Source organism: Aquarana catesbeiana, linkage group LG03, assembly GCF_042186555.1.
Source record: "Aquarana catesbeiana isolate 2022-GZ linkage group LG03, ASM4218655v1, whole genome shotgun sequence".
Taxonomy (NCBI): Eukaryota; Metazoa; Chordata; class Amphibia; order Anura; family Ranidae; genus Aquarana; species Aquarana catesbeiana.
This window is the reverse complement of record NC_133326.1, coordinates 663,698,594-663,725,053: the sequence shown is the minus strand read 5'-3', so window position 1 is coordinate 663,725,053 and position 26,460 is coordinate 663,698,594. Positions and strand designations below refer to the sequence as shown.

Genomic DNA, 26,460 nt, shown 5'->3' with positions numbered 1-26,460 from the left:
TCCTGATCCCAGTATTGTGCCCTCCTGACTCCCTCTGTACTGTGCCCTTTGTGTTGATTAGTCTTTGATTTATTGCATGTTTTCTTATTGTTTATAATCAATTTTATGGAAAGTAATAATACATACAGTATATGTTTAATTCTTACACCTATTTATACTTTAATTCTTGAAAGAAGGTGCACAAATTGGGGCAGGCTGGTAGTGGCACCAGTGCATTACTTTGCCCAGGGACCCATGATGCTATTAACAGGGCTCTGCTCTATAGAGCTTACAATCTAAGAGGGAGGGTCAGGAGATACAGGCGATAATAGCTGTGGGGATGGGCTGATGGAGAAAAAAAAATTACAGTTGTTAGGTGGGGCAGGGTAGACCTCTCTGAAGAGATGTTTTTTTAGGGATCATCTAAAAATGGATAGAGTAGGAGATAATCGGACAGATTGGGGTGGGGAGTTATATTGGATTCCAGGTGAATCAAACCAAAAGGATGCACAACGTCTTCCTTTCTAAAGCATCCACATTCTGAGTAGAAACGCCTGTCCCCTGTCAGCAGGATGCATAGAAGGATCTTTGTTGTCTGTGTGGAAGCAGTGGTCTTTCAGCAGAGGGCCAACACAGCCCCTCCCGAGTCAGACGTATAGATTAGAAAAGATCATGCTTACTGCTAAATGCAGAGCCATAGGCATAAGCATACCTCTCAACTTTTTGAGATGGGAATGAGGGACACCTATTATCAAAAGTATGTAGGCAAAGGACACAATCCTTGCCACAGACCCTTAAAGAAGAATTATGCAAAAAATGATTAGTTAAACCCACACTACTATTCCTTTATACTGGCTTTTGAAATTTACAAATGCTGCAATTTAGAAATCGGATAAAAAGTTTAGCACTGGGAAACACTTTTTGATAGATAAAAAGTGCATTTTATATACAACTATATAGATCAGACCAAAATGAGGGACAAGTGAGGAGGAAAGAGGGACAGAGGGACTTTGTTCCAAATCAGTGACAGTCCCTCGAAATCAAGGACAGTTGGAAGCGATGCCATAGGCCTAGGTCTGACTCAGTAGAGGGTGTGTAGGCCACTGCAGAGAGGCCACTGCTTCCACACAGAGAGAAAGAGTCCCACTCTGCAACATGCTGCCTGAGGACAGGCTTTTCTACTCAGAATGTGACTACTTTCTGAGGGAAATAAAATGTAAGATTTTAAACACCTTTGTTTTTAAGCACCTGGAATATAACTGGCTTAACCACTTGCCTACTGGGCACTTATACCCCCTTCTTGCCCAGGCCAATTTTTTACTTTCTGCACTGTCACACTTTGAATGACAATTGCGTGGTCATGCAACACTATACTCATAAAACATTTTTATCATTTTTTCACACAACTAGAGCTTTCTTTTGGTGATATTTGATCACCACTTTTTATTTTTTGCTACATAAATGAATAAAGACTGCAAATCTTGAAAAAACAAAACAAAAAAAGTTTTCATAGTTTTGCAAACAGGTAATTTTTCTCCTATACTGACGTGCGCTGATGAGGCTGCACTGTTGGGCATGGATAAGCTGCACTGAAGGGTACTGATGAGGTGGCACTGATGGGCACTGATGAGGGGGCCCTGATGGGCATTGATGGGCACTGATAGACTGCACTGATGGACGCTGATGAGACGGCACTGGTGGGCACTGATGAGGAGGCACTGATAGGTGGCACTGATAGGCGGCAATGATGGGCACTGATAGGTGGCACTGATGGGCACTGATGAGGCTGCATTGAGAGGTGGCACTGATGGGCACTGAGAGGCGGCACTGATGGGCAGCACTGATTGGCACTGATAGATGGCACTGATGGGCACTGGTAGGCAGCCCTGATAGGTGACACTGATGAGGAGCCAATGATGTGCACTGATTAGCAGCAGTGGTGGTCACACATTGCCAGCACTGGTAGGCACTGTTGGGACTGCACTGATAATCAGGACGCTGATAATCAGCGCCCTGATTATCAGTGTGCATGTCCCTTTTACACAAGCCGGTTCTCTTCTCTCTTCTCCCTCTTCATGCTGTCAGCGTGAGGAAAGGAGTGCCGATAACCGGCTTCTGTTTAGATATATGATCAGCTGTGATTGGACACAGCTGATCATATGGTATAGAGCCGCTGATTGGCTCATTACCTCAATCTGTGATCAGCAGTGTTCTCTGGACAGTTGGGCTATAAGTATTTTGTTCTGCACTGTCAAGGTAAAAATAAATGTGTAACTTCCTAATACCCTCTTTTTCTGTTCTTAGTATTGCCGACACTTGAGATCCAACTTATTCCAAACCAAAGATTCTTTTACTTTGATGATCAAGAATTTGTTGTAGATTTAAGAGTAAGGTGAGTTCAGTGTAAATATGTGATGTAAAATGGTTATATCAAAATATGCAGATTTTTGGGGGATGGTTGATATCTATTCTAGTGATCGGTAATATCTGTACAGGAAGTGTGCGTTGTTCATTGACAAATGTTTCATTGGTTGGTTTATTTACCGTGTTCTTTTATTTCTTTTCTCAGGTACCTCTATGGGAAAGAGGTGCACGGTTCAGCATTTGTATTGTTTGGAGTAGCGAAGGACGGGGTAAAGACAAGCTTTCCGAACACCCTTAGGAGGATTCAGGTTAGAAGAGTATATTTCAGTTCAACTTTTATTTTCAAAACGCTCAAAACATTTTTAAAAATGAGGCTTTTTTCCTTAACCCCTTGGAGCCGGTGCCTCCCAGCCCTTTAACGGTTTTAGATTGCCGAAAGGTGGGGCGGTTTTTATGATCATGTGACCGCTGTGATTGGCTGTCACAGCATTCACTTGATCAGAAAGCTCCTGATCACAAGTAGGGATGGGCTTTATGTTCGGGTCGAACATGAGTTCGACTTGAACATTGGCTATTCGCCAGTTTGCCGAACAGCGAACAATTTGGGGTGTTCGCGGCAAATTCAAAAGCCGTGGAACACCCTTTAAAAGTCTATGGGAGAAATCAAAAGTGCTCATTTTAAAGGTTTATATACATGGTATTGTCATAAAAAGTGTTTGGGGACCTGGGTCCTGCCCCAGGGGACATGTATCAATGCAAAAAGAAGTTTTAAAAATGGCCGTTTTTTTGGGGGGCAGTGATTTTAATAATGCTTAAAGTGAAACAATAAAAGTGTAATATTCCTTTAAATTTGGTACCTGGGGGGTGTCTATAGTATGCCTGTAAAGGGATGCATGTTTCCCATGTTTAGAACAGTCTGACAGCAAAAAAACATTTCAAAGGAAAAAAGTCATTTAAACCAATCACGGCTATAATGAATTGTCGGTCCGACAATACACATAAAAGTTCATTGATAAAAACGGCATGGGATTTCCCCACAAGAGAACCCCGAACCAAAATAAAAAAAAATGCATGGGGGTCCCCTAAATTCCATACCAGGCCCTTCAGGTCTGGAATGGATATTAAGGGGAACCCCTCGCCAAAATGTTTTTAAAAAATGGAGTGGGGGTCCCCCTAAATTCCATACCAGGCCCTTCAGGTCTGGTATGGATTTTAAGGGGAACCCCGCGCAAAATTAAATAAAAAAATGGCGTGGGGTCCCCCTAAAAATCCATACCAGACCCTTATCCGAGCACGCAACCTGGCAGGCCGTGGGAAAAGGGGGGGACGAGAGAGCGCCCTCCCCCTCCTGAACTGTACCAGGCCACATGCCATCAACATTGGGAGGGTGCTTTGAGGTAGCCCCCCAAAGCACCTTGTCCCCATGTTGTTGAAGGGCCTCATCCCCACAACCCTTGAAGGGCCTGGTATGGAATTTAGGGGGACCCCACGCATTTTTTTTTATTTTGGTTCGGGGTTACCCTGTGGGGAAAACCCATGCTGTTTTTATCAATGAACTTTTATGTGTATTGTCGGACCGACATTTCATTAAGCCGCAAGTAGTTTTAAATGACTTTTTTTCCTTTGAAATGTCATTTTGCTGTCAGACTGTTCTAAAAATGGGAAACATGCGCCACTTTACAGGCATACTATAGACACCCCCCAGGTACAAATTTTAAAGGAATATTACACTTTTATTGTTTCACTTTAAGCATTATTAAAATCACTGCTCCTGAAAAAATGGCTGTTTTTAAAACTTTTGTTTGCATTGATACATGTCCCCTGGGGCAGGACCCAGGTCCCCAAACACTTTTTATGACAATAACTTGCATATAATCCTTTGAAATGAGCACTTTTGATTATTCATGTTCGTGTCCCATAGTTCGCGTGTTCGAACAAATTTTTTGCCTGTTTGCATGTTCTGGATGCAAACCGAACCGGGGGGTGTTTGGCTCATCCCTAATCACAAGCAGCGATCAGGAGCTTTCCCTTAGCTGCTGGTAACTGTGCCAGGAGCGCGCAGTGCTCGGCACCAATATGCAGCCGCACCAAGGCCCACCCACCGAGAGGTTGCATATTTGCATGTGCCCGGCGTGAAGAGGTTAAAGTGGTATTAAACTGAACACCAAAAATGTAATATATTGCAGCTTACCAGTCATTAGATGTGGTGGATGCATTTGTTTTCTTTTTTTAGGCTTTTGTTGCCTTATTTTCATCTGGTGAATCAGCCAGTTTTTTTTCTTCAAAAGAACAAACTTTCCAACAGAATGTATCAGTTACAGGGATGGTGAAAATATATATATGATCTAAATATATAAACCTGTGCTGATGGTGTGAGAAAAGGGGTAATAGAAAATGAATGCAGCTGCTATACACAAAGTGCTAAACACTTGGAAATAGTGACAAAAATATATATAAATACAGCGCTCACAAACACAGACCCATAATAAGTGAAAACAAAAACATACAGTCTGGTGCATCACAACTAATGTCAAAGTTGCAAGGAATGCTTCACATCTGGTGTGAAAAAAATGCAGTGAAAATGTTGCAGAATTTTTTTTTAGGCGTACCAAGACACCCCCACATGTGTCCCCACTCACCAGATCACAATGACACCCAGTTTTTCAGTCTGGGAGTCAATAAAGGCTTATAGTGATATCCAGAGGATGTCACAGGATGGCAGGTTCACTGATGAGACTGAATGGTAAACGATCCTTCAATGTTAATACTCAGCCATACAAAACAGGTACCCAAAAAGGAAAAAAGAGGGACCAATAGTGAAGTATGTTCAAAAAGAATATTTATTGCGCATAAAAGGTTATACTTACAAAAGTAAGTTAAAATCAGGCATTAAAATTGTAAGAGATTGCAGCAAACACCGGTGTTGGTGTTCCCACGAGACCGAAAGTGACGTCAGTCGTGCCGGAATTGCGTTGTGTCAATGCATTTTGCTCTCCCACAGGGCGTCATCAAAGGACCTCAAGAGACCTGTGGGAGGGCAAAATGCATTTTCTGCAACATTTTCACTGCATTTTTTGCACACCAGATGTGAAGCATTCCTTGCAACTTTGCACATTAGTTGTGAAGCACCATACTTCTTTTATGGACTGTATGTTTTGGTTTTCACTTATTATGGGTCTGTGTTTGTGAGCGCTGTATTTATATATGTTTTTGGTCACAGTTACAGGGATGGGACAAACAATTTATCACTGATAGGGGCGCTTACAATGCATTATCATTCATTTATGTAAAACTTTTTACCCCAAAAAAACAAACAATGTTTGCTGTAACTGCTTATAAAGTGTGAGCTGGAGTTTGGCTTCAATTTGTTAGTGTATCTAAATCTGCTAGTACATCAACCCTCCCTGACTGACAATGCTGCAGTCTGAAAGTGTAATTAATTTACAGCATTTTTTCACACCTTTCACACACAGTACGGTATATTTACACACACATGTACCATAACCTCTTAAAGGCCGCCTACCGCAAATATACTGCGGCAGGGAGGCTCTTTTGCACAAAACAACACATACCTGTACATAATTCCGTGCTATAGACAGCAGGGGGTGCACGCACGTGCTGATTGGCCAGAGGGGGACACAAATAGCGTGCCTCCGCCAGGACCCGCTGATCACTTCCCAGAGAAGCAGAACGACAATCTGCCTATGTAAACAAGGCAGATTGCTGTTCTGACAGAGGAGAATACGGATCTCTGTGTTCCCCCAGTCAGTCCATCCCCCACACAGTTAGCAAGCACCTCCTAGGGACACACTTTACCCTTTGATCGCTCCTGGTGTTAACCCCTTCCCTTCCAGGGTCATTAGTACAGCAACAGTGCATATTTTTAGCATTGATCACTGTAATAACGTCACTGGTTCCCAAAAAAGTGTCAAAAGTGTCAGTTAGGTGTCCGATTTTTATGCAGCAATGTTGTAGTCCCGCCAAAAACCGTTGATTGCCACCATTACTAGTAAAAAAATAAATAAAAAAAAATGCCATAAAAATATCCCAGTATTTTTTTGTTTATAGCGCAAAAAATAAAAACCACAGAGGTGGTCAAATACCACCAAAAGAAAGCTGTATATGTGGATAAAAAAAGGACATCATTTTTATTTGGGTACAGCGTCGTATGACCGCACAATTGTCAGTTAAAGTAATGCAGAGCCATATAGCAAAAAATTGCCTGGTCATTAAGGGGGTGAAACCTTCCAGGGTGAAGTAGTTAACAATACATTCTTTTTTTTTTCTCATGTTTTATCACTTAGATCAATAATGGAGATGGTACAGTTACCTTAGAGAGAAGCGAATTTGTGAAGAACTTTAAGGAAGAAGATGACATGCTCCAGTTCTCCCTTTACATGTCTGTCACAGTAGTTACTGACTCAGGTGAGTACAGGAAGGGACCTTCACAGGGAATTCATTACATGTTAATGATGATAATTTAGTACTATGTAGGCACAGATACACTGGGAAATCGAAAAGGAGACAATTCCCCTAGCAGTCTCCAAAAAAAGAGAAATTGATTATCTCAGTACCTTGGGCACAATACACATGGAGTAAAATTAAGGGTTTTTTATTTATACAAAAAGATAAAAACAGAATATCCAGATATAGAGAAGAGGGCATCGATTTCAATTTTAAAAAGGTGTGTTGAAATACAGTCTGTCTATACATTTGTTTCACTAATACTTAGTGTACTCCAAAATGGAGACAAGAGGTTTAGTGGTTCCTCAATAAACAAGTACTCCTCTACATGTTTTGCGGAATTCTACCGCTTCTTCAGGAGGAACAGACTGGATAGTATCTGAAATAAAATAACAAAATACACATTATATCCAAAAAACAAAACAGAAAATGTATATGTAGAATTGGTAGCTGGGGGGAGGGAAGACAGTGGCATTTACCAGCATAACCAACACACTACACAAATTCAAGATGGTGGCATTGCCAATGCTCCCTTACGGCAGACTTATATATATAAGGAAAGGGAAGATGGGGGAAGGGGGAGGGGAGGAGGGTTTGGGAAAGGGGGGTTTGGTGGAACAAGGGGAGAGAAGGGGGGGGAGGAGAGGGAAGAAGGAGGGGGGAGAAAAAAAGGGGAAAGAGAAAAAGAATAAGGGCAGGTTAGATTTCAATTTTAAAAAGGTGTGTTGAAATACAGTCTGTCTATACATTTGTTTCACTAATACTTAGTGTACTCCAAAATGGAGACAAGAGGTTTAGTGGGTCCTCAATAAACAAGTACTCCTCTACATGTTTCGCGGAATTCTACCGATTCTTCAGGAGGAACAGACTGAATAGTATCTGAAAATAACAAAATACACATTATATCCAAAAAACAAAACAAAAAATATTTATGTAGAATTGATAGATAGGGGAAGGGAAGACAGTGGCATTTACCAGCATAAACCAACACAGTCAAGATGGTGGCACTGCGAAATGCTCTCTTATAGCAGACGTATATATATATATATATATATATATATATAAGGAAAGGGAGGATGGGGAGGGGAGGAGGGTTTGGAAAAGGGGGTTTGGTGGAACAAGGGGAAAGAAGGGGAGGGAAAAGGAGAGGGATGAAGGAGGGGCGAGAAGAAAAGGGGGGAGAGAGAAAAAGAATAACGGGGGGGGGTTAGAGAGGGGAAAGAGGGGGGGGGAGAGGAATAAAGGAAGGGAGGGGGGAGAGGAGGAGGAAAGGGGGAAGGGAAAGGGAGGGGAAAAAGGGGGGGAAGGAAGGAAGGGAGAAAGGGGAAGAAGAGGGGGGGGGGAGTGAAGGAAAGGAGGGGGAGGAAAAGGGGGGGTTAAAAACAAATCCAAAGTCCCCATAAATGTTGATGAATGGCTGACCTGAATAAACCAGGGAAACCATACATAACCAGGGGGATAAGAAGGATTCAGGGGTACAAGGAAGATTGCACTATCCCCACATACAAACCAGGGGGAAGAAAGATGGGCAAGAGTAACTCATGATATTTAGGAAGGAAATGCTGCGCGTCACCCTGAAGATCTATAGTGATAGGTCCCAAATAGGCTAAGATAAGACAAATTACAAAAATATTGTGTAATGGCCAATGGGCCCATAATAAGTGATAAAAGGATTATTCATGAGCAGCAGCTTACCTAAGTCTCCAGTGTCCTGGGCACCCCCACCCCCAACACTGGGGTTGATTTACTAAAACTGGAGAGTGCAAAATCTGGTGCAGGTGTGCATGGTAGTCAATCAGCTTCTAACTTCAGCTTGGTCAATTAAGCTTTGACAAGCTGAAAGCTGATTGGTTTCTATACAGAGCTGCACCAGATTTTGCACTCTCCAGTTTTAATAAATCAACCCCCCTGAATCACCTTCTAGATTTTTATATTTTTTAAGACTTCTGGTGGTTCTGCCCTTGTACATCCCTTTGCCTCCCACCACTGAGCCCGTTTCAAGAATACATTACCCTTGATGGTAAACTCTGCAGTTGCAAATGAACTTTCCACTAGAAAACCCAGTGACGATAGGGTGACTTGTTTTGCTATACAATGTCTTTGATTGGAAACAGAGACGATTGGTATTTGATAGTCAAGGTTCTCTAAATAATCATCAAAAGTACATTTAAAAAGAGATCTTCTAAACAAATGTAACAGTAAATGGACCAACAATGCAATTGCGCTTCAACAATGGACAGTCTGGAAAGTGTACTGTGGGCCCTTCCAGAATGTGGACAACCTAGAGGCAGTATAGGAGTTTAAGCCCGGGTTCACACCTATGCGAATCAGATGCGGCTTACACCGCATCTAATTCGCAGGACATTTTAAAATACATTCATATGAATGCATCTGGTTCACATATGTGCGTTGCATTCGCACTGCGCATTGCACAAAAAAGTGTGCGTTTTTTGGGCATTGCGGTGCGAACTACAAGCCTATTATCTCCTATGGGAACGCATCTGATTCGCAGATGCATTGCGTTCTGAACAAGGATTTTCTCTTTCTCCTCACTACACCTTCCCCTCTCCCCCCCCCCCCCCCCCTCCCTCCCCCTCTCCCTGCTCTCTAATCCTGAGCAAAAACGCAATGAATCCGTTGAACAGGAGATTGTTATCTCCCCAGTGAAACCTGAGCTTCAATTCGCACCGCACATATGTGAAACCAGGCTTAAAAGACCAGTGAGTTTTGTTTCAATACCTTTTTTTGGATGAAAATTTAATTTTCGGAGATTCAAATGTATACGAGTCTCTGAATGCAAATAATAATGAATGTCCATCAATCAAATGAAAAAATGTATAATGAAATTAACAAATGAATTAATTTCATTGTTTCATTCGTTTCATTTGGATGACGTCACCTGATGCGATGACGTCATGTAAATTGAAAATACTGATGAGAGTTTTCATACAAAAGTTCATACGAATGTTCTTTCAAAAATCTACTAGTGTATGGCCAGTTTTTTTTTTTTTTGCAATAATTTTTTATTAGCCTTTTCTTTTACAATCCCAACAATCGTGAAATCCAATTCAGTTATAATTAAATGTCAATATAATTATAAACCTTCCAGAAATGTAATTATCAAAATAACATCTTTTTTTTTTTTTTTAAATAATTTTTTATTGAAAGATGTAACATACAGGGAATGACATCAAAAGAAAGTATCATTGTATTTTATGTTTTCTACAAAAATAACAAAAGAAACATCAGCTTGATACAAAATAGAAATATAGAACAGCTGATAAAGATAATAAGCCTGGGGAATGGGGTGAAAGGTACCTTCTATGTGGAAGAAAGGAAGTAAAACTGGATGGATCTAGGTGGGGGGGGGGAGAAGGGATCCCTGAGATTGCCAGCAGAATGTTACTGGATGTACCCCGTATAGGGTGTGGGGGGGTGTGGGGGGTGAGTGGGGGAAAGCCAGATAGAAACAGAGTATCTACAACGGGGGGGGGGCAAAGAAGATGACTATGGTTTTTATGGTACTAACATTTATGTCCTTTGTAGCAGTTGTAGTCACCACCTTCCTATGTGGGGGAAGATGGAGTTTTGAAGAGTGTGAAGATGTCTTGCATTATGTTGTAGTATTTGGTAAGAGTTGGAGTCCTTATGTTGTAGATCCTTGGTTTGGAGGAATCATTCCATCTAAGGTGGGGGGGGGGGGGATCATGATAGAGGAAGGAGAAAGTCTCAAGATGGACTATATCCGTGGGGGAGAGTGTTGAGGTCATGAAAGCTCCCCATTTGTGGTGGAAGCGTGTCTTGGTTCTTTCATTCGTAAAGTCCATGTTGATCCTGTCTTTGTAGAGCAACTGTAGGAGATCCCTTTTGATTTGAGAGGTGTTGGGACATGTGTTGGAGATCCAATTTTTTAGTATGGCTCTTCTAGCGAATAGGAGGCATATCAGGATCCAATCCTTGCATGAGGGGGTAGCGTTCGGTGACCAGGGTAACAGTTGGGGGTCCCAGTGTCCGAAAATGAGGAGTAGGGGGTCCTTAGGTAATTTTAGCACCTCAAATATGTACTGTAGGACCTGGTCCCAGAAGGTGGATATGAAAGTACATGACCAGAAACGATGGGTCAAAGAAGGCCTGGGGTGTAGACATAAGGGGCATGTGGAGGAGGTTTGCGCTTGTTTGTTCGAGAGGAAAGGTATGTGAGCTCAATGAACGATCTTAAGTTGTGTTTCCCTCCAAGATTCGTTGGGCACCAGTTTTTGAACAGTGTTGAGGCCTTGAAGTAATTTGTTGACCAAGTCGGCATCAGGGAAGTCTTTTGCCCAGTTAGCTGCTGATGAGGTCTCCAGTGAGGGAATGACTTTTAGGAGGAGAGGCTGGTATATGTCTGAGATTTTGTAGGAGCCCTTTAAAAGAAGAGAGTCCGATAGGGACGTTTCAAATCTTTTGCGATCGTCTCTGCAAGCGTTTTTGAGAAAGCTGATGCATTGACCATATTGGAAGATGTGTGACTGGGGAAGTTGGAATGTCTCCGCTAATGACTTGAAAGGGATGGGGCGGCCAGACTCTGAATCACAAAGCGAGGAAAAGTTGGAGATGCCTTTCTGTTGCCAGGTGATATATGGCTGTCGTTCCAGACCTGGGGGAAAGCACGGGTTTCCTTGTATTGGAAGGTGTCTAGAAATAAAAGGTGAGAGTTTGAGGCTTTTCCGGATCTCCCTCCAGGCAATTGCTCAAAATAACATCTTAAATCAATATAATTATAAACCATCCAGAAATGTAATTATCAAAATAACATCTTAAATCATTCTTATACAAGAAAAAAAATCTAGATATGACTATACCAAACACTAAAACAAGACAAAAAAAAAAAACGTATTCAGCGCCTTGCCTTCTAAATCCCACATATATTTACAGCCATAAACAATATAATAGCTGGCTAATCATCATAAATACCCAAGTACCCTCCAATATAGGATACACCAACCAGTCGCCCCCTCTTTTGAGACAATAATCTATTCAGAATTGATGAAGTCAGAGCAAAACCAGGGGAACAAGCCACCTATTTCAAATTTTGGAATGGACAGTTTTAGGGCTCATTCACACCACCAGGTATGGGCTTTGTTACTCATTCCAGTACAAATACAAGGTACAGGTAAAAGTGTACACAATGTGTATAAAAATGCTGTAAAAATGCATGCTAATGCCTTATTGCATGTGTTGTGTGTGTGTGTGTGTGTGGGGGGGGGGGGGGGGGGCAAGCTCTTACAGTGGTGAAATGTGTTGTCTAAAACTGTTCTTGCACTGTTCATATAGGGCAGTGGTTCTCAACTCCTGTCCTCAGGACCCACTAACAGGCCAGATTCTAGGTATTACCTTGGGGAGATGCAGACTAGAATACTGCAATCACTGAGCAACAATTGATATCACCTGTGATGTATTTCAGTTATTTTGCAAACCTGGCCTGTTAGTGGGTCCCGAGGACATGAGTTGAGAACCACTGATATAGGGGGAGGTTTACTAAAACTGGTGCAGCTGTGCATGGTAGCCAATCAGCTTATAACTTCAGCTGGTTCAATTAAAATTTGTCAATAAAACCTGGAAGCTGATTGGTTTCTATGCAGAGCTGCACCAGATTTTGCACCATGCAGTTTTAGTAAATAACCCCCATAGTGTCAATATCTGGCGTTTTGTTCGCCCTCTGCTGGGAAAAACAGCTTCCTGGTTCTTGGTGGCGACAGACCAGCGGTACCCAGATGCAGAAAAGGCAATGTTACTAAAAACAGGTCTGATTTGTGGAAACCCAACATAGGCCGTGGGCTTTTGGCAACAACGTTTTTTCATTTAAAAAAATTCTATTAGGGGAGCTATGTTAACTGCTAATGCATCAGACAGGTACACTGTGATTAAGATCCCCAAATATTTAAAAGAGGTAACTACCTTTAGTGGAGAGTGAGACCAAATATCAGTCCACGATGCAGGATATAAAGGCATCAAAGCAGATTTCTCCCAATTTATCTTGTGCCCTGAATACAGTACTGTAAGTTCCAAAGGTCTCAATCATCTACATAGCCACCGTTATGGTGGTATAAGAGTCCTGCATATACAAAATAATATCATCAGCATAAAGGCAATTACATTCTGTCCTACCTCCCAGAGTGATGCCCTTAAATTAACACCACAAAACTAGGGACATCACGTTAACTCCAAACTATAATAATGGATACAAATGGTAAACAGAGCTTTAGGTATTATTCAATAAATTAGCAAGCGCCTTGACATTAGTAAAACATACACACAAAAAGAGAGAGAAAAAAAAAACATATTTTTGTTTATCTGTATTCCCATAGCTGCACCCCAAAACGAACCCATAAATAAATAAAAATAGTTTTATTTGTTGTCTGCAACCCAACTGAAGAGACTTCACTTCCTGTTTGGGCACTATAACAAAGAGAGAAGGGAAAACATTTCCTCATTACACCAAAAACAAATAATGTTATTGCTGGAAACATTGACTGCATTAAAGGATTATTTTCTAAGTAGGGAGGAGACGAACACCCCCTGGTTCGGTTCGCGGCAGAACATGCGAACAGAGAAAACATTTGTGCGAACACCGTTAAAGTCTATGGGACTCGAACGTGAAAAATCAAAAGTGCTCATTTTAAAGGCTAATATGCAAGTTATTGTCATAAAAAGTGTTTAGGGACCCGGGTCCTGCCCCAGGGGACATGGATCAATGCAAAAAAAAGTTTTACAAAAAGGCCGTTTTTTTGGGAGCAGTGATTTTAATAATGCTTAAAGTGAAACAATAAAAGTGAAATATTACTTTAAATATCGTGCCTGGGGGGTGACTATAGTATGCCTGTAAAGTGGCGCATTTTTACCGTGTTTAGAACAGTCTCTGCCCAAACTGGTCCGACGGAGCAAATCCGTCGGACAATTCGACCATGTGTGAGCTTCACCGGACCTGCAGCTGACCTTTTAGGTCGAAAATATAGACGGACTTTAGATTTAAAACATGTTTCAAATCTTTCCGATGGATTAGAGTTAAGTCGAAAAATTTGTTCGTCTGTATGCTAGTCCGACGGGTGAAAACCGACGCTAGGGCAGCTATTGGCTACTGGCTATAAACTTCCTTATTTTAGTCCGGTCGTATGTCATCACGGTCGAATCAGTCAGAGTTTGGTGTGATTGTGTGTAGACAAGTCCGATTCGACGGAAGTCCATCGGAAGTCCGTCGAAAGTCCGTCGAAAAGTCCAACGTGATTCAGTCCATCGAAAGTCTGGTCGTGTGTACACGGCATTAAGGAATAAAAGTCATGTAAAACTGCTTGTGGCTGTAATGTAATGTCGGGTCCCGGCAATATAGATGAAAATCCTTAAGAAAAATGGCATGGGTCCCCCCCAGCCCATTACCAGGCCCTTTGGGTCTGGTATGGATATTAAAGGGAACCCCGCACCCAAATTAGAAAAAAAAAGGTGTGGGGCCCCCAGGCCCTATATACTCTGAACAGCAGTATACAGGTGGTCCCCAGGTTACAAACAAGATAGGGACTGTAGGTTTGTTAAGTTGAATCTGTTTGTAATTTGGAACAGGTACATTTTTAAAGTGTAGCTCCAGCCAAAAAGTCTTTTTTTAAGCTTTTTGGGATAACATGGGGAAGGGTTATCCCCCCTGTAACATTTGTTTTGCTGTCTGTGCCCCTGTTCAGAAGATTTCACCTCACTTTCTGTCCCAAAGACAATTGGATTTTGAAAATTTTGTGTTATTAGGGAAACTAGGATTGGTGATAAAGCATCAGTGGAGACATCTTTTTCCCATAATAACTCTTACAGGAGAAAATTTTCCCTTTCTAGGGGTAGATTTCCTTTCACTTCCTGTTGTCTCCCTCCGTTTATAAGTAGGAGTCGTTTGTAAGTCGGATGTTTGAAAATAGGGGACGCCTGTATATACTATATGGCCTGCCCTATAAACTCTGCAGAAAATTGGGCCTTAGGTGTTGGTGGTCGCAGAACACTGTAAGCCCTCACAGTTACTCTTAGTGGGCGCTGGAATGGCCCCTGCTGTGAAATATTATATCAGGAATTGTAATTACATGCCCCTGTTAAACAGGGGCAGAAAAATTGGGCCTTAGGCGGTGGCACAACAGTGTAAAGCCTCACAGGTACTCTTGCTGATCGCAGGAACGGGTCCTGCTGTGAAATATTAGAGCAAAAATTGTAATTACATGCCCCTGTCAAACAGGGGCAGAAAAATTGGGCCATGGGCGGTGGTGGTGGTGGCACAACACTGTAAAGCCTCACAGATACTCCTGTTGAGCGCAGGAATGGACCCTGCTGTGAAATATTGGATCAAAAATTGTAATTACGCGCCCCTGTTGAACAGGGGCAGAAAAATTGGGCCTTAGGCGGTGGTGGTGGTGGTGGCACAATACTGTAAAGCCTCACAGATACTTTTGTTGAGTGCAGGAACGGGCCCTGCTGTGAAATATTAGATCAAAATTTGTAATTACGCGCCCCTGTTAAACAGGGGAAGTAAATTTGGGCCTTAGGCAGTGGTGGTGGTGCCACAACACTGTAACCCCTCACAGATTCTCTTGTTGAGCATGGGAACGGGCCCAGCTGTGAAATATTAGACCAAAAATTTTAATTACATGGCCCTGTTAAACAGGGGCAGAAAAATTGGGCCTTAGGTAATGGTGGTGGTGGCACAACACTAAAAAAGCCTCACAGATACTCTTGTTGAGTGCAGAAACGAGCCCTGCTGTTAAATATTTGATCAAAAATTAAGCCTTGGGCAGTGGTGGTGTGTCCTGAACCAAAAATATTCTTAGAAGCTATCATCATGAAGATTAAGGAGGAATAGGATAGTCACTCAGCATAATAGGATAGTCACTTAGCATATGCAGTCTTCAAGGGATCCCGCATCCATAGAAAAATCAATCGGTTACATCAGCATCAGATGCTTGGTAACTGGTGATCCAACACTGATTCATTTTTACGAATGTGAGGCGATCAACAGAGTCTGTGGACAGGCGCACTCTGTGTTCAGTTACAAAGCCTCCAGCAGCACTGAATGTGCATTCAGAAAGAACGCTAGATGCAGGACAGGCCAGTAGCTCAATTGCATATTGAGCAAGCTCTGGCCAGTGGTCCATCCTTAAGACCCAGTAACCCAGTGGATGTTCTGTTGGAAAGGTCTCCAAGTCTGATCTTGCCCCTAAATATTCCTGCACCATGTAATTCAGACGCTGGCAATGGTTGCTGGAACAGATCAGACCTTGGCGCTGAGGACTGAAGAATTTTCTGAAGGCACCTTCTCTACCGCTCTTTCTGTGACTGAATGAAGCCTCAGCAAAACGTTGTCCAGCACCAGGAAATTGTGACCTCCCAGGCTCTGGAAATGCATTGCATAAACCTTTCTGCAAGGCCTCCCGAAGATGTTTCATCCTCTGCTCCCTCTGCGAAGGCTGGATAAGTTCTGCAACCTTACCCTTGTAAAGTGGATCAAGAAGGGTTGCCAGCCAGTAATGCTTCCTCTCTTTGATACCATGATCCTAGGGTCCTTTCGCAGGCTTTGCAGGATCAGGGAGGACATGCAGCGTAAGTTTGCAGAGGCATTCGATCCTGAGTCCTCAGGGTCACTAAGGATCACATGATCCTCAACCACCTCCTCCCAGCCACGTAAAGCTCCATGGGTTTCTGGGGACTGAAAATGATCCCTTGAAGACTGCTGCTGATGCTGAGTGTTATCCTCCACCTCCATGCTGACACAATCCTCCTCCTCCTCCTTTTCTTCTTCTTGTGTGGCCCTCAGGAATACTATCTGGATAAAGGGGGCCTTGAGAGGTAAGGAAGTCCTCCTCATCCTCCCGCTGTTCTGCCTCAAGTGCTTTGTCCATTATTCCACGAAGCGTGTGCTCCAACAGGAAGACAAGTGGAACAGTATCACTTATGCATGCACTGTCACTGCTCACCATCCTCATGGCTTCCTCAAATGGTGACAGGACAGTGCATGCATCCTTGATCAGTAGCGTGGCGAAAAAAAGCCAAGCTCCCCTGACCCTGTCCGGTGCCATACTCACACAGGTACTCATTGATGGCCCTCTGCTGCGTGTGCAGCCACTGCAGCATTGCCAACGTTGAGTTCCACCTGGTGGACATGTCACAAATGAGGAGGTTCTTGGGCAGGTTGCATTCTCTTTGAGTGTCAGCCAGCCCAGCACTGGCATTATATGACCAGCAGAAATGACCACAGACTTTCCTGGCCTGCCTTAGGAGATACTGTAAGCCTGGGTACCTGCTCAAGAACCATCAAATTCACCATCAAATTCAGGACGTGAGCCAAACAGGGAACATGGGTCAAGTGTCCCTGTCGGAGGGCAGAGAGACGGTTGGTGCTATTGTCTCATACAAACATTCCTGGCTGAAGCTGGCATGGCGTCAACCACCTCTGAGTCTGCCCCTGCAGAGCTGCCAGAATCTCTGCCCCAGTGTGGCTCCTGTCCCCTAAGCAGACCAACTCAAGCACTGCATGGCATCTTTTTGCCTGAGTGCTTGCATAGCCCCTTGAATGCCTACGGAGCACCGCTGTTTCAGAGGACAAATCTGCAGAGGAAGAGGCCATAGAGGAAGAAGAAGAGGAGGGTGTGGAGGAGAGAGCTAGTAGCATTTTGGAGGCGTGGTGGCGGAACAAGCTCCAACAATACTGAACCCTGTCCTGTATCCTTTCCAGCTGCCAGCAGAGTTACCCAGTGCGCTGTGAAAGAATGGTAACGTCCATGTCCATGCCCGCTGGACCATAAGTCAGTGGTAATATGCACCTTACTGCTGACCTCCTCTCTTCTATCAGGGGGGGATGATGAGTCAGTGAGCTCATCATCCCCTCCCTCCTCATCACTGGAGCAAACTTGGCATTATGCTGAAGCTCGGGGAACATGACTGACAGTTTCTTGACCTTCTTGGGCACCCCCTCTCTCTAGGCTCATGTTACTCCCTTCCTCAACCTGGGTACCATCATCGGAGCCTTCAAATCGCTGCACATCCTCCTGCAGCATGTATCCGACACTGTGGTCGAACAGTTCAGGTACGTAAGAAGGGAATGTGGGACTTTAAATGAGGCAATTGACTTGAGGAGGTAGTTATAGTAATAGTTCAGGGGACTCCTCTGTGCATGATGGTGGGGCTTGGGAAGGAGACTGTTGACATGGAGCTGATGGAATAGGCCGCTTTGGCAGCTGCATTGGCAGGCAAACTACACTGAGCCTGGGTGACAGAGGATGAGGAGGATGAGAATGGCTTTGTTATCCATTCCACCAACTCTTCTGCATGTTGTGGCTCAATAATACAGCCAGCTGCAGAAAAAAAGGTCAAGCGTGCCCCACGGCCACGTGCAGAGGATGCACCATGTCCATGACCAGCACTGTTGACTATAGACACAGAGCGTGCTTGCCCTTTTTTAGTGGCCTGTGAGCATCTGCCTCTCCTTGGTGGCCTTCTGGACATGCTGTAAATTTTGTTTAGCAAAACCACACTACACTGTATTGTGTACTGTGTACACCACCAGAAAAGTAGTAGTAACAACTATGGGTGCACTGTATATATTGTGTACTGTGTACACCACCAGAAAAGTAGTAGCAACTGCACTAGGGGTGCATGGTATTGTGTTCACCACCAGAAGTCTAATAGCAACTATGGGTGCACTGTATGTATTGTGTACTGTGTACACCAGCAGGAAAGTAGTAGCAACTGCACTAGGGGTGAACAGTATTGTGTACACCACCAGAAGTCTAATAGCAACTATGGGTGCACTGTATGTATTGTGTACTGTGTGCACCACCAGAAAAGCAGTAGCAACTGCACTAGGGGTGCACGGTACTGTGTACACCAACAGAAGTGTAATAACAACTATGGGTGCACTGTATGTATTGTGTACACCACCAGAAAAGTAGTAGCAACTGCACTAGGGGTGAACGGTATTGTGTACACCACCAGAAGTTTAATAGCAACTATGGGTGCACTGTATGTTTTGTGTACTGTGTACACCACCAGAAAAGTAGTAGCAACTGCACTATGGGTGCACGGTACTGTGTACTGTGTACGCCTGAAGTATATTAGAAAAAGTACACCAGGAATGGCCTGCAGTCAGCTATAAGCTTGGCTACACTGGATGCAGTGTATATAAATATATATCTATATCTATATCTATATCTATATCTATATCTATATATAGAGATAGATAGATAGATAGATAGATAGATAGATAGATAGATAGATAGATAGATAGATAGATAGATAGATCTATGAATATATATATATATCTATATATATCTATATATAGATATAGATCTATATATAGATATAGATCTATTTCTATATATAGATATATATAGATATATATATATCTATATATAGATCGATCTATCTATCTATCTATCTATCTATCTATCTATCTATCTATCTATCTATCTATCTATCTATCTATCTATCTATCTATCTATCTATCTATCTATCTATCTATCTATCTATCTATCTATCTATCTATCTACATCTATCTAAGATAGATAGATAGATAGATAGATAGATAGATAGATAGATAGATAGATAGATAGATAGATAGATAGATAGATAGATAGATAGATAGATAGATAGATAGATACAGATACAGACTGTCTGTATATATATATATATATATATATATATATATTAAATACACTGCAGCTAACTGAATAACCTGCCTGCTCAATCTAAATGACACTCTCTCTCCGTCCATGCCAACAACAAACTACACGGGGCCGATGTGCAGGCAGCCTTATATAGTGTGAGCCCCCTGAGCCATAATTGGCCAAAGGCATCCTGCCTTTGGCCAATTATGGCTCTCTTAGCTGAGGGCGCTGGGATTGGCCAAAGCATGCAGGTCATGGTGCATGCTTTGGCTAATCATCATACAGCAATGCACTGCGCTCCCGCAGTGCATTATAGGGCGTTACATGGCGCTAGAATTTGGCGCAAACGCCCCATAATGTTCTGTTTTCGATGAACGGGTGAACAGCCAATGTTCGAGTCGAACTCATGTTCGACCCAAACATAAAGCTCATCCCTATTTCTAAGTAAGAAAAAGCATTGTAGCTGTTTCAAATATTTTACATTTATCTGTTCCATTTTGATGACGTGCCTTTAAAACCTATTCCTTCTCTCTTCCAGGCAGTGAAATGTTGGAAGCCGAGTTAGAAAATATTCATATTGTGAAATCTCGCTATAAAATCTTCTTCACTAAAACTTCTAAGTATTTCAAGCCTGGAATGCCCTTTGACCTTACGGTAAGGATGTTGTGTATATTATCTAAAATATGTTGACAACATTTAGAAAGTGAAATGTCTGGAATTTAACCTCATATTGAAGGCATAAATAGCTTCTACTGAGTTGGTCTGACCCAAACACAGCTTGACTGTAGGAGAATTCATGGATTAGTGTTATGATTCAAACAGATCATCAAACATAAAGTAATGCTGTACACCTACCCGATATCACTTAACACTTGGGAACCATGTGGTGCTCATTACATTTATTACGGAATAAAAGAAGAACATATGTAAAATTTAATTCGCTGATTCCATTATGCCCCATACACACGGTCAGACTTTGTTCAGACATTCCGACAACAAAATCCTAGGATTTTTTCCGACGGATGTTGGCTCAAACTTGTCTTGCATACACACGGTCACACAGAGTTGTCGGAAAATCCGATCGTTCTGAATGCGGTGACGTAAAACACGTACATCGGGACTATAAACGGGGCAGTGGCCAATAGCTTTCATCTCTTTATTTATTCTGAGCATGCGTGGCACTTTGTCCGTCGGATTTGTGTACACACGATCGGAATTTCCGACAACGGATTTTGTTGTTGGAAAATTTTATCTCCTGCTCTCCAACTTTGTGTGTCGGAAAATCCGATGGAAAATGAGCGATGGAGCCCACACACGGTCGGAATTTCCGACAACACGCTCCGATCGGACATTTTCCATCGGAAAATCCGACCGTGGGCATAAGAGAAATGAGCTTTCAATTAGTACATTGGCTAATATTTTTCTTTTCCTTTTCCTTTACCCTTTCTTTATTTTCCCTTCCCCTTTCCTTTATTTTCCCTTTTCTTTATTTTCCCTTTCCCTTTCTCTTTCTATTTCCTTTTCATTTCTTTTCCCTTTCCTTTCCCTTTTCCTTTCTTTTGCCTTTCCCTTTTTTTCCCTTTTCTTTTTTTTCCCTTCCCCTTTTGTAGCCTTTCCCTTTTCCTTTTTCCTTTTTCCCCCTTTCCCTTTTCGTTTATTTTCCTTTCCTCCTTAGTTTACCTTTTCTTTCTTTTCCCTTTCCTTTTCATTTTCTTTATTTTCCCTTTCCTTTCCATCTTCTTTTCTTTTCCTTTTCATGTTCTTTCTTTTCCCTTCCTTTCTTTTTCCCCATCCCCTTTTCTTTTCCTTTTTTCCTTTCTTTTTCTTTTCCCTTTCCGTTCTTTCTTTTGCCTTTCACTTTCCTTTTTTCTTTTCCTTTTCCTTTCTTGTTGGTATGTCAGTTGCCACCCCAAAATCTTGGAGTGAAAGTCTTGTTAAAAATTTCATAAAAGGAAGAAGTGTCAATTTTGCAAGATTTTAAGAAAACTGAGCAAAAAATATTTTTTCTTTCACTGGGAAGGGAGTGCCTTTCATAAAATGTTGCACCATAGAATCTAAGGCTGGCTGTACATTCTTTCCTACTCCTCAGGTGTTTGTCACAAACCCGGATGGTTCTCCAGCTAACCGGATCAAGGTGGTGGCACAACCAGGAAAAGTGGAAGGTTTGACTGGACCTGAGGGAACATCTCGACTGACGTTGAACACTGCTGCTAATATCAATCGCCTGCAAATAACTGTGAGTGACCCTCTGTACCATCTTGGTCTCAAGAGGAGGTTTCCTATTGTCTGCTGCAATCTCTGTTCATCTATACTTTATGTCATTGCTATCCCTGTCTGTTAAATTTGAAGGTAGTTGATACCATTCATCTAGTGGACATAACTGCTATCATAATGAAGGCCTCTTGAGCCCCCTAGGGAAAGAGAGCCTTGACTGATGGGGGCATGGCTAGGTGTGTGTCAAGGGGAACGATTGGTTGGGACATGGGGATGGGATGGGCCTTAGCTCAGGAAATCATGTGCCCAAGGGAATTCTGGGTCTTTTGGAGGAGTCGTTGGAAGAGCTGAGAGCTGCTGTGGACCCTGCACCCTCTATCATGGACAATGACCTCCTGTTGGCCGGGGTCCACGAGATGTCCCCCCCCCTTTTCCGCTGTCACCTGGGCCCCCCCCCCCTGCCTCCAGGCTCAGGAGACGTACCCCCCCCCTTCCAGGCCTTCATACACTGCATCCACGTCCCTCCGGAGCCCCTGAGGCCACTGGTCCCTGCCCCCCCCTCTCCGTCCCCTCGTGCTGCCATCCGACGCCAGAGTCCTCCCCGGCGGGTCCCCCGCCATCAGTGCACACTGCGGGCCGGGTCTCCTCTCGCCCGGCCCGCTCTCGGAGCCCCAGAGTCCGGCGGTCGGTACGGGCTTCTCCAGCTGCCTAACCCCCCCGTGGGTGCCCGCTCGGCGGCGCGGGCGGGAGCCGCGTCGCTTCCCGCCTCCGATCGCCGCCCGTGGGTGCTGGCTACCATTGTCCATGGCCCCCCCCGCCCCGCCGGTGACCGGCGGGGCGGGGGGTGCACTCGGGGGGCGTCCCGCAGTGCCAGATGCCGGGCACACCAGCCCGGAGTTTTCGCACGTGCAGCCCCTCCTCCTGCTCCTTCCTCCATGCTGTCTCTCACAGCTGGCGTGTCACAGCCAGCGTCTCTCCCTGTGCCCAGCGGGCGGGAGATTCAAATTTCGGCACAGGCCATACTGCCTCTTTCGTGGCCACTGTGCATCCACATCCCCCTGCACCTAGCTGGGTGGGGGATGATGGTGCACCTGTCACTCATCCCCTGCAATTAACCCCTGCATTACCGCATCCCCCTGCACCCAGCTGGGTGGGGGATGGCAGGGCGGCTAATGCCACTCACCCCCTGCCACTGCCCCCTACCGTATCGCATCCCCCTGCACCCAGCTGGGTGGGGGATAGCAGGGCGGCACATGCCGCTCACCCCCTACCATCCCGCATCCCCCTGCACCCGGCTGAGTGGGGGATGGCAGGGCTGCACATGCCACTCACCCCCTACCGTCCTGCATCCCCCTGCACCCATCTGGGTGGGGGATGATGGTGCACCTATCACTCATCCCCTTCAACTAACCCCTGCATTACCGCATCCCCCTGCACCTAGCTGGGTGGGGGATGATGGTGCACCTGTCACTCAACCCCTGCAATTAACCCCTGCATTACCACATTCCCCTGCACCCAGCTGGGTGGGGGATGGCAGGGCGGCTAATGCCACTCACCACCTGCCACTGCCCCCTACCGTCCTGCATCCCCCTGCACCCAGCTGGGTGGGGGATAGCAGGGCGGCACATGCTGCTCACCCCCTACCATCCCGCATCCCCCTGCACCCGGCTGGGTGGGGGATGGCAGGGCTGCACATGAAACTCACCCCCTACTGCAACTCACCCCCTACTGAAACTGCACCCATCTGGGTGGGGATGATGGTGCACCTATCACTCATCCCCTGCAATTAACCCCTGCATTACCGCATCCCCCTGCACCCATCTGGGTGGGGGATAGCAGGGCGGCTAATGCCACTCACCCCCTGCCACTGCCCCCTACTGTATCGCATCCCCCTGCACCCAGCTGGGTGGGGGATAGCAGGGCGGCCACATGCCGCTCACCCCCTACCGTCCTGCATCCCCCTGCACCCGGCTGGGTGGGGGATGGCAGGGCTGCACAGGCTGCTCTACCCCTGCCACTGACCCCTGCCTTCCTGTATCCCCCTGCACCCAGCTGGGTGGGGGATGGCAGGGGCGGCACATGCCACTCACCCTCTGCCGCTGCCCCCTACCGTCCCACATCCCCCTGCACCCGGCCGGGTGGGGGGTGGCTGCGCTGCTTAGGCCTCTCACCCCCTGCCTTATTACATCCCCCTGCACCCCCCTGGGCGGGGGATGGCCTGCGGTCACCTGCTCCCCTCCCCTCATCACTGACCTCTGCCCACTATCAGCTCCCTGCGCCTGGCTGGGCGGGAGATTCCGTCCACATGTCCGCTGACACAGCCTTGCCCTGGTTTGTCACCCTGCACCATCTCCCTGCGCCCAGCAGGGCGGGAGATGCCCATGTGATGCCTGCCACTGTGGCCTTGCCCCTGCCTGAGGCTCGGCACCATCTCCCTGCGCCCGGCAGGGCGGGAGATGCGCACGCCACGCCCGGGATGTGGGCTGCACCTGCCATGAGTCCTACACCTGGTTGCTCCAGATGCTGCTCGGTTGCTGTCCTCGGACCCCCCAGGCTCCTCAGGTTCAGTGGGCAGACCGCCACCCCTGGACCTCCTTCCACTATCCTTCACAGACGATCCTGTACCGGGTTTTTTCTCCTGGACTGGCTGTTGGTCGCCCTTCTTCTTTGACTGCACACCTGCGACTCAGTGAGTATGATTTTGATTTGGGGTAGGTCCGGTGACGCTGCCGTATCGGGTCCACCGGATTAATGCATTGTCACAGTTGTAATATTGGTCCGGTCTCGCATGGGTGTGTCGGGTTTCGGCATGTAGTCCAGCCTCTTTCGCGGGTGGTGCTTTGTGGGCGGTTTAGCCTAGCGGCACACACCTGTCGGAAGACGTCAAGGATAAAATCTGGTGATGCGAATTTATGGATTTCCTCGCCTCAGTCGCTCCCCGACCGTGAAACGATTGGAAATCCAAATGGGTTGACGTGGCGGTGCGAAAAATCGAAGCAGCTTCCTTGGACATTCAGGAACTGGCTGCCAGGGTTCCGTGCTTACGCCGGAGTGCTTTGCGAGCATTTTCCAGAGTTGGTACATCATTTTTGTTATCTTGATCTCACATTTGGGGTGCCTACAAGGCATACGGGGACCAGTGTTCCACTATGACACGCTGTTTCGCCAAAAAGAGGCATCAAGGAAGGAGTTCTGCTTGGATTGCCAGGATGGTAGCCTGTGGTTATTGCTTATGCTCTTTCCCGGCCGGGGGCCAAGCTTGACATTTCTAAACCAGAAGATCTCAGTGATCGTCTCAGAGATGCTTCCCTGGTTAGACCGGTACTCCCCCCCTTCATAGAGGGGCCTTGACCTTGAGGGATGGTTTAGACCGCGGTTTTTGGACCCCCCCACACATTTACTCCTTCAGGTTTGCCGACCATGGCACCTAATTAAAAAAAAAAAAAAAAATTTTCGCCTTACCCACCACTTGGCCTATCCTTCTGGCTCCTCGCTCTAGGACGGCATCGACAAGGAGGAGACCAGGGTCCACTACGCCTCATTTTACAAGGCGCTCCACTTGATCAGGTTGGCTTGGCCTTCGGCCTTTTCTGGCCAAGGCGGACATTGCGTCCGCCTTCCGCCTCCTCCCAGCCACCCGCAATGCTTTCATCTGCTGGGATGCTACTTTCAGGGAAGTTACTTTTTGACATGTGCCTTCCCTTGGGCTGTGCCATTTCTTGGTATGTCTTTGAACTCTTTGGTAGTTTTCTTGATTGGGTAGTTGTCCAGGCGGCTGGTTTGCAGTCCGTGTTACACTACTTGGATAACTTCCTCTTCACGGGCCCAGCTGACAGCTGTGAGTGCCATCCCGCTGTCAGCCGACAAGACCGAGGGCCCTGTGACGGTTCTGGCCTTCTTGGGTATTGTAATCAACACCGTGGAGATGGTTTTCAGCTGGCCAGGCTACTCTCCCTGGTTCGCTTGTCAATAGGGGAAGGAAAAAAAAAAAAATTTCTGCAGTTGAAACAACTTCAGTCTTTGCCGGGTCAATTGGTCTTTACCTGCCGCCTCACCCGCATGGGACGGGATTTCTGTAGACATCTGGCATGGGCCACAAAGGGTGTGGCTGCCCCCCACCATTATATCCGTATCACCAAGCCCATGACTTGGGGATGTGGCTTGTCCTTCCTCCAGTCCTACAACGGCCAGTCATGTTGGTTGCTGGAGGAGGTAATGAACTCACAGCTGGAGCTATACACTGATGTGGCTGGCTTCTGTGGTTTCGGTGTTTTTTCCAAGGGGAGTGGTCTGCTGAATGTTGGCCGGCCTCATGGGCCCGCATGGATTTTTTGCGCAACCTCACACGGCTGGAGTGCTTTCCGATTATTGTCGCCACTGAGCTGTGGGCGAGCAATTGCTCAATCGATAGGTGGGTTTTTCTGGCATGATAACATGAGCGTGGTGCAGGTGGTCAATCAACAGTCAGCTAGATCCCCTCTGGTCATGTCGTTGCTGCGTTTTTTGGTTTTAAAGTGCCTGCAGTTTAACGTTTGCTTTAGAGCTAGGCATGTCCCTGGAACTGCTAATGATATTGCTGATGCTCCCTCTCGTTCACAGCTCCATCATTTCTGCACCCTCGCCCCGTCGGCTGCCCCGGAGGGCCTCCCCTGTCCGGCCTACTTGTGGAACCTCGTTTTCGAGGTTTGCCAGTCCTCTGGGTGTCGCCTTCCCTTCGGACGTGGGCGTTGTACTGCCGCATGTGGGACAACTGGGTCCAGGCATTGGGCGGTCAGTT

The 26,460-nt window shown here is 45.5% G+C and overlaps 1 protein-coding gene across 4 annotated transcripts in view; it reads left to right on the top strand.

The window, feature by feature from the left end:
• LOC141133431 (venom factor-like) overlaps positions 1–26,460 on the top strand; it is a 681,995-nt gene that overhangs the window by 53,742 nt on the left and 601,793 nt on the right. For all 4 annotated transcript variants that reach the window (XM_073622818.1, XM_073622817.1, XM_073622816.1 and 1 more), the window contains exons 7-11: positions 2,284–2,371; positions 2,549–2,651; positions 6,648–6,768; positions 20,008–20,123; positions 21,559–21,705. In XM_073622818.1, coding sequence (XP_073478919.1) covers positions 2,284–2,371; positions 2,549–2,651; positions 6,648–6,768; positions 20,008–20,123; positions 21,559–21,705 — 575 coding nt within the window. The remainder of the gene's footprint in view (positions 1–2,283; positions 2,372–2,548; positions 2,652–6,647; positions 6,769–20,007; positions 20,124–21,558; positions 21,706–26,460) is intronic.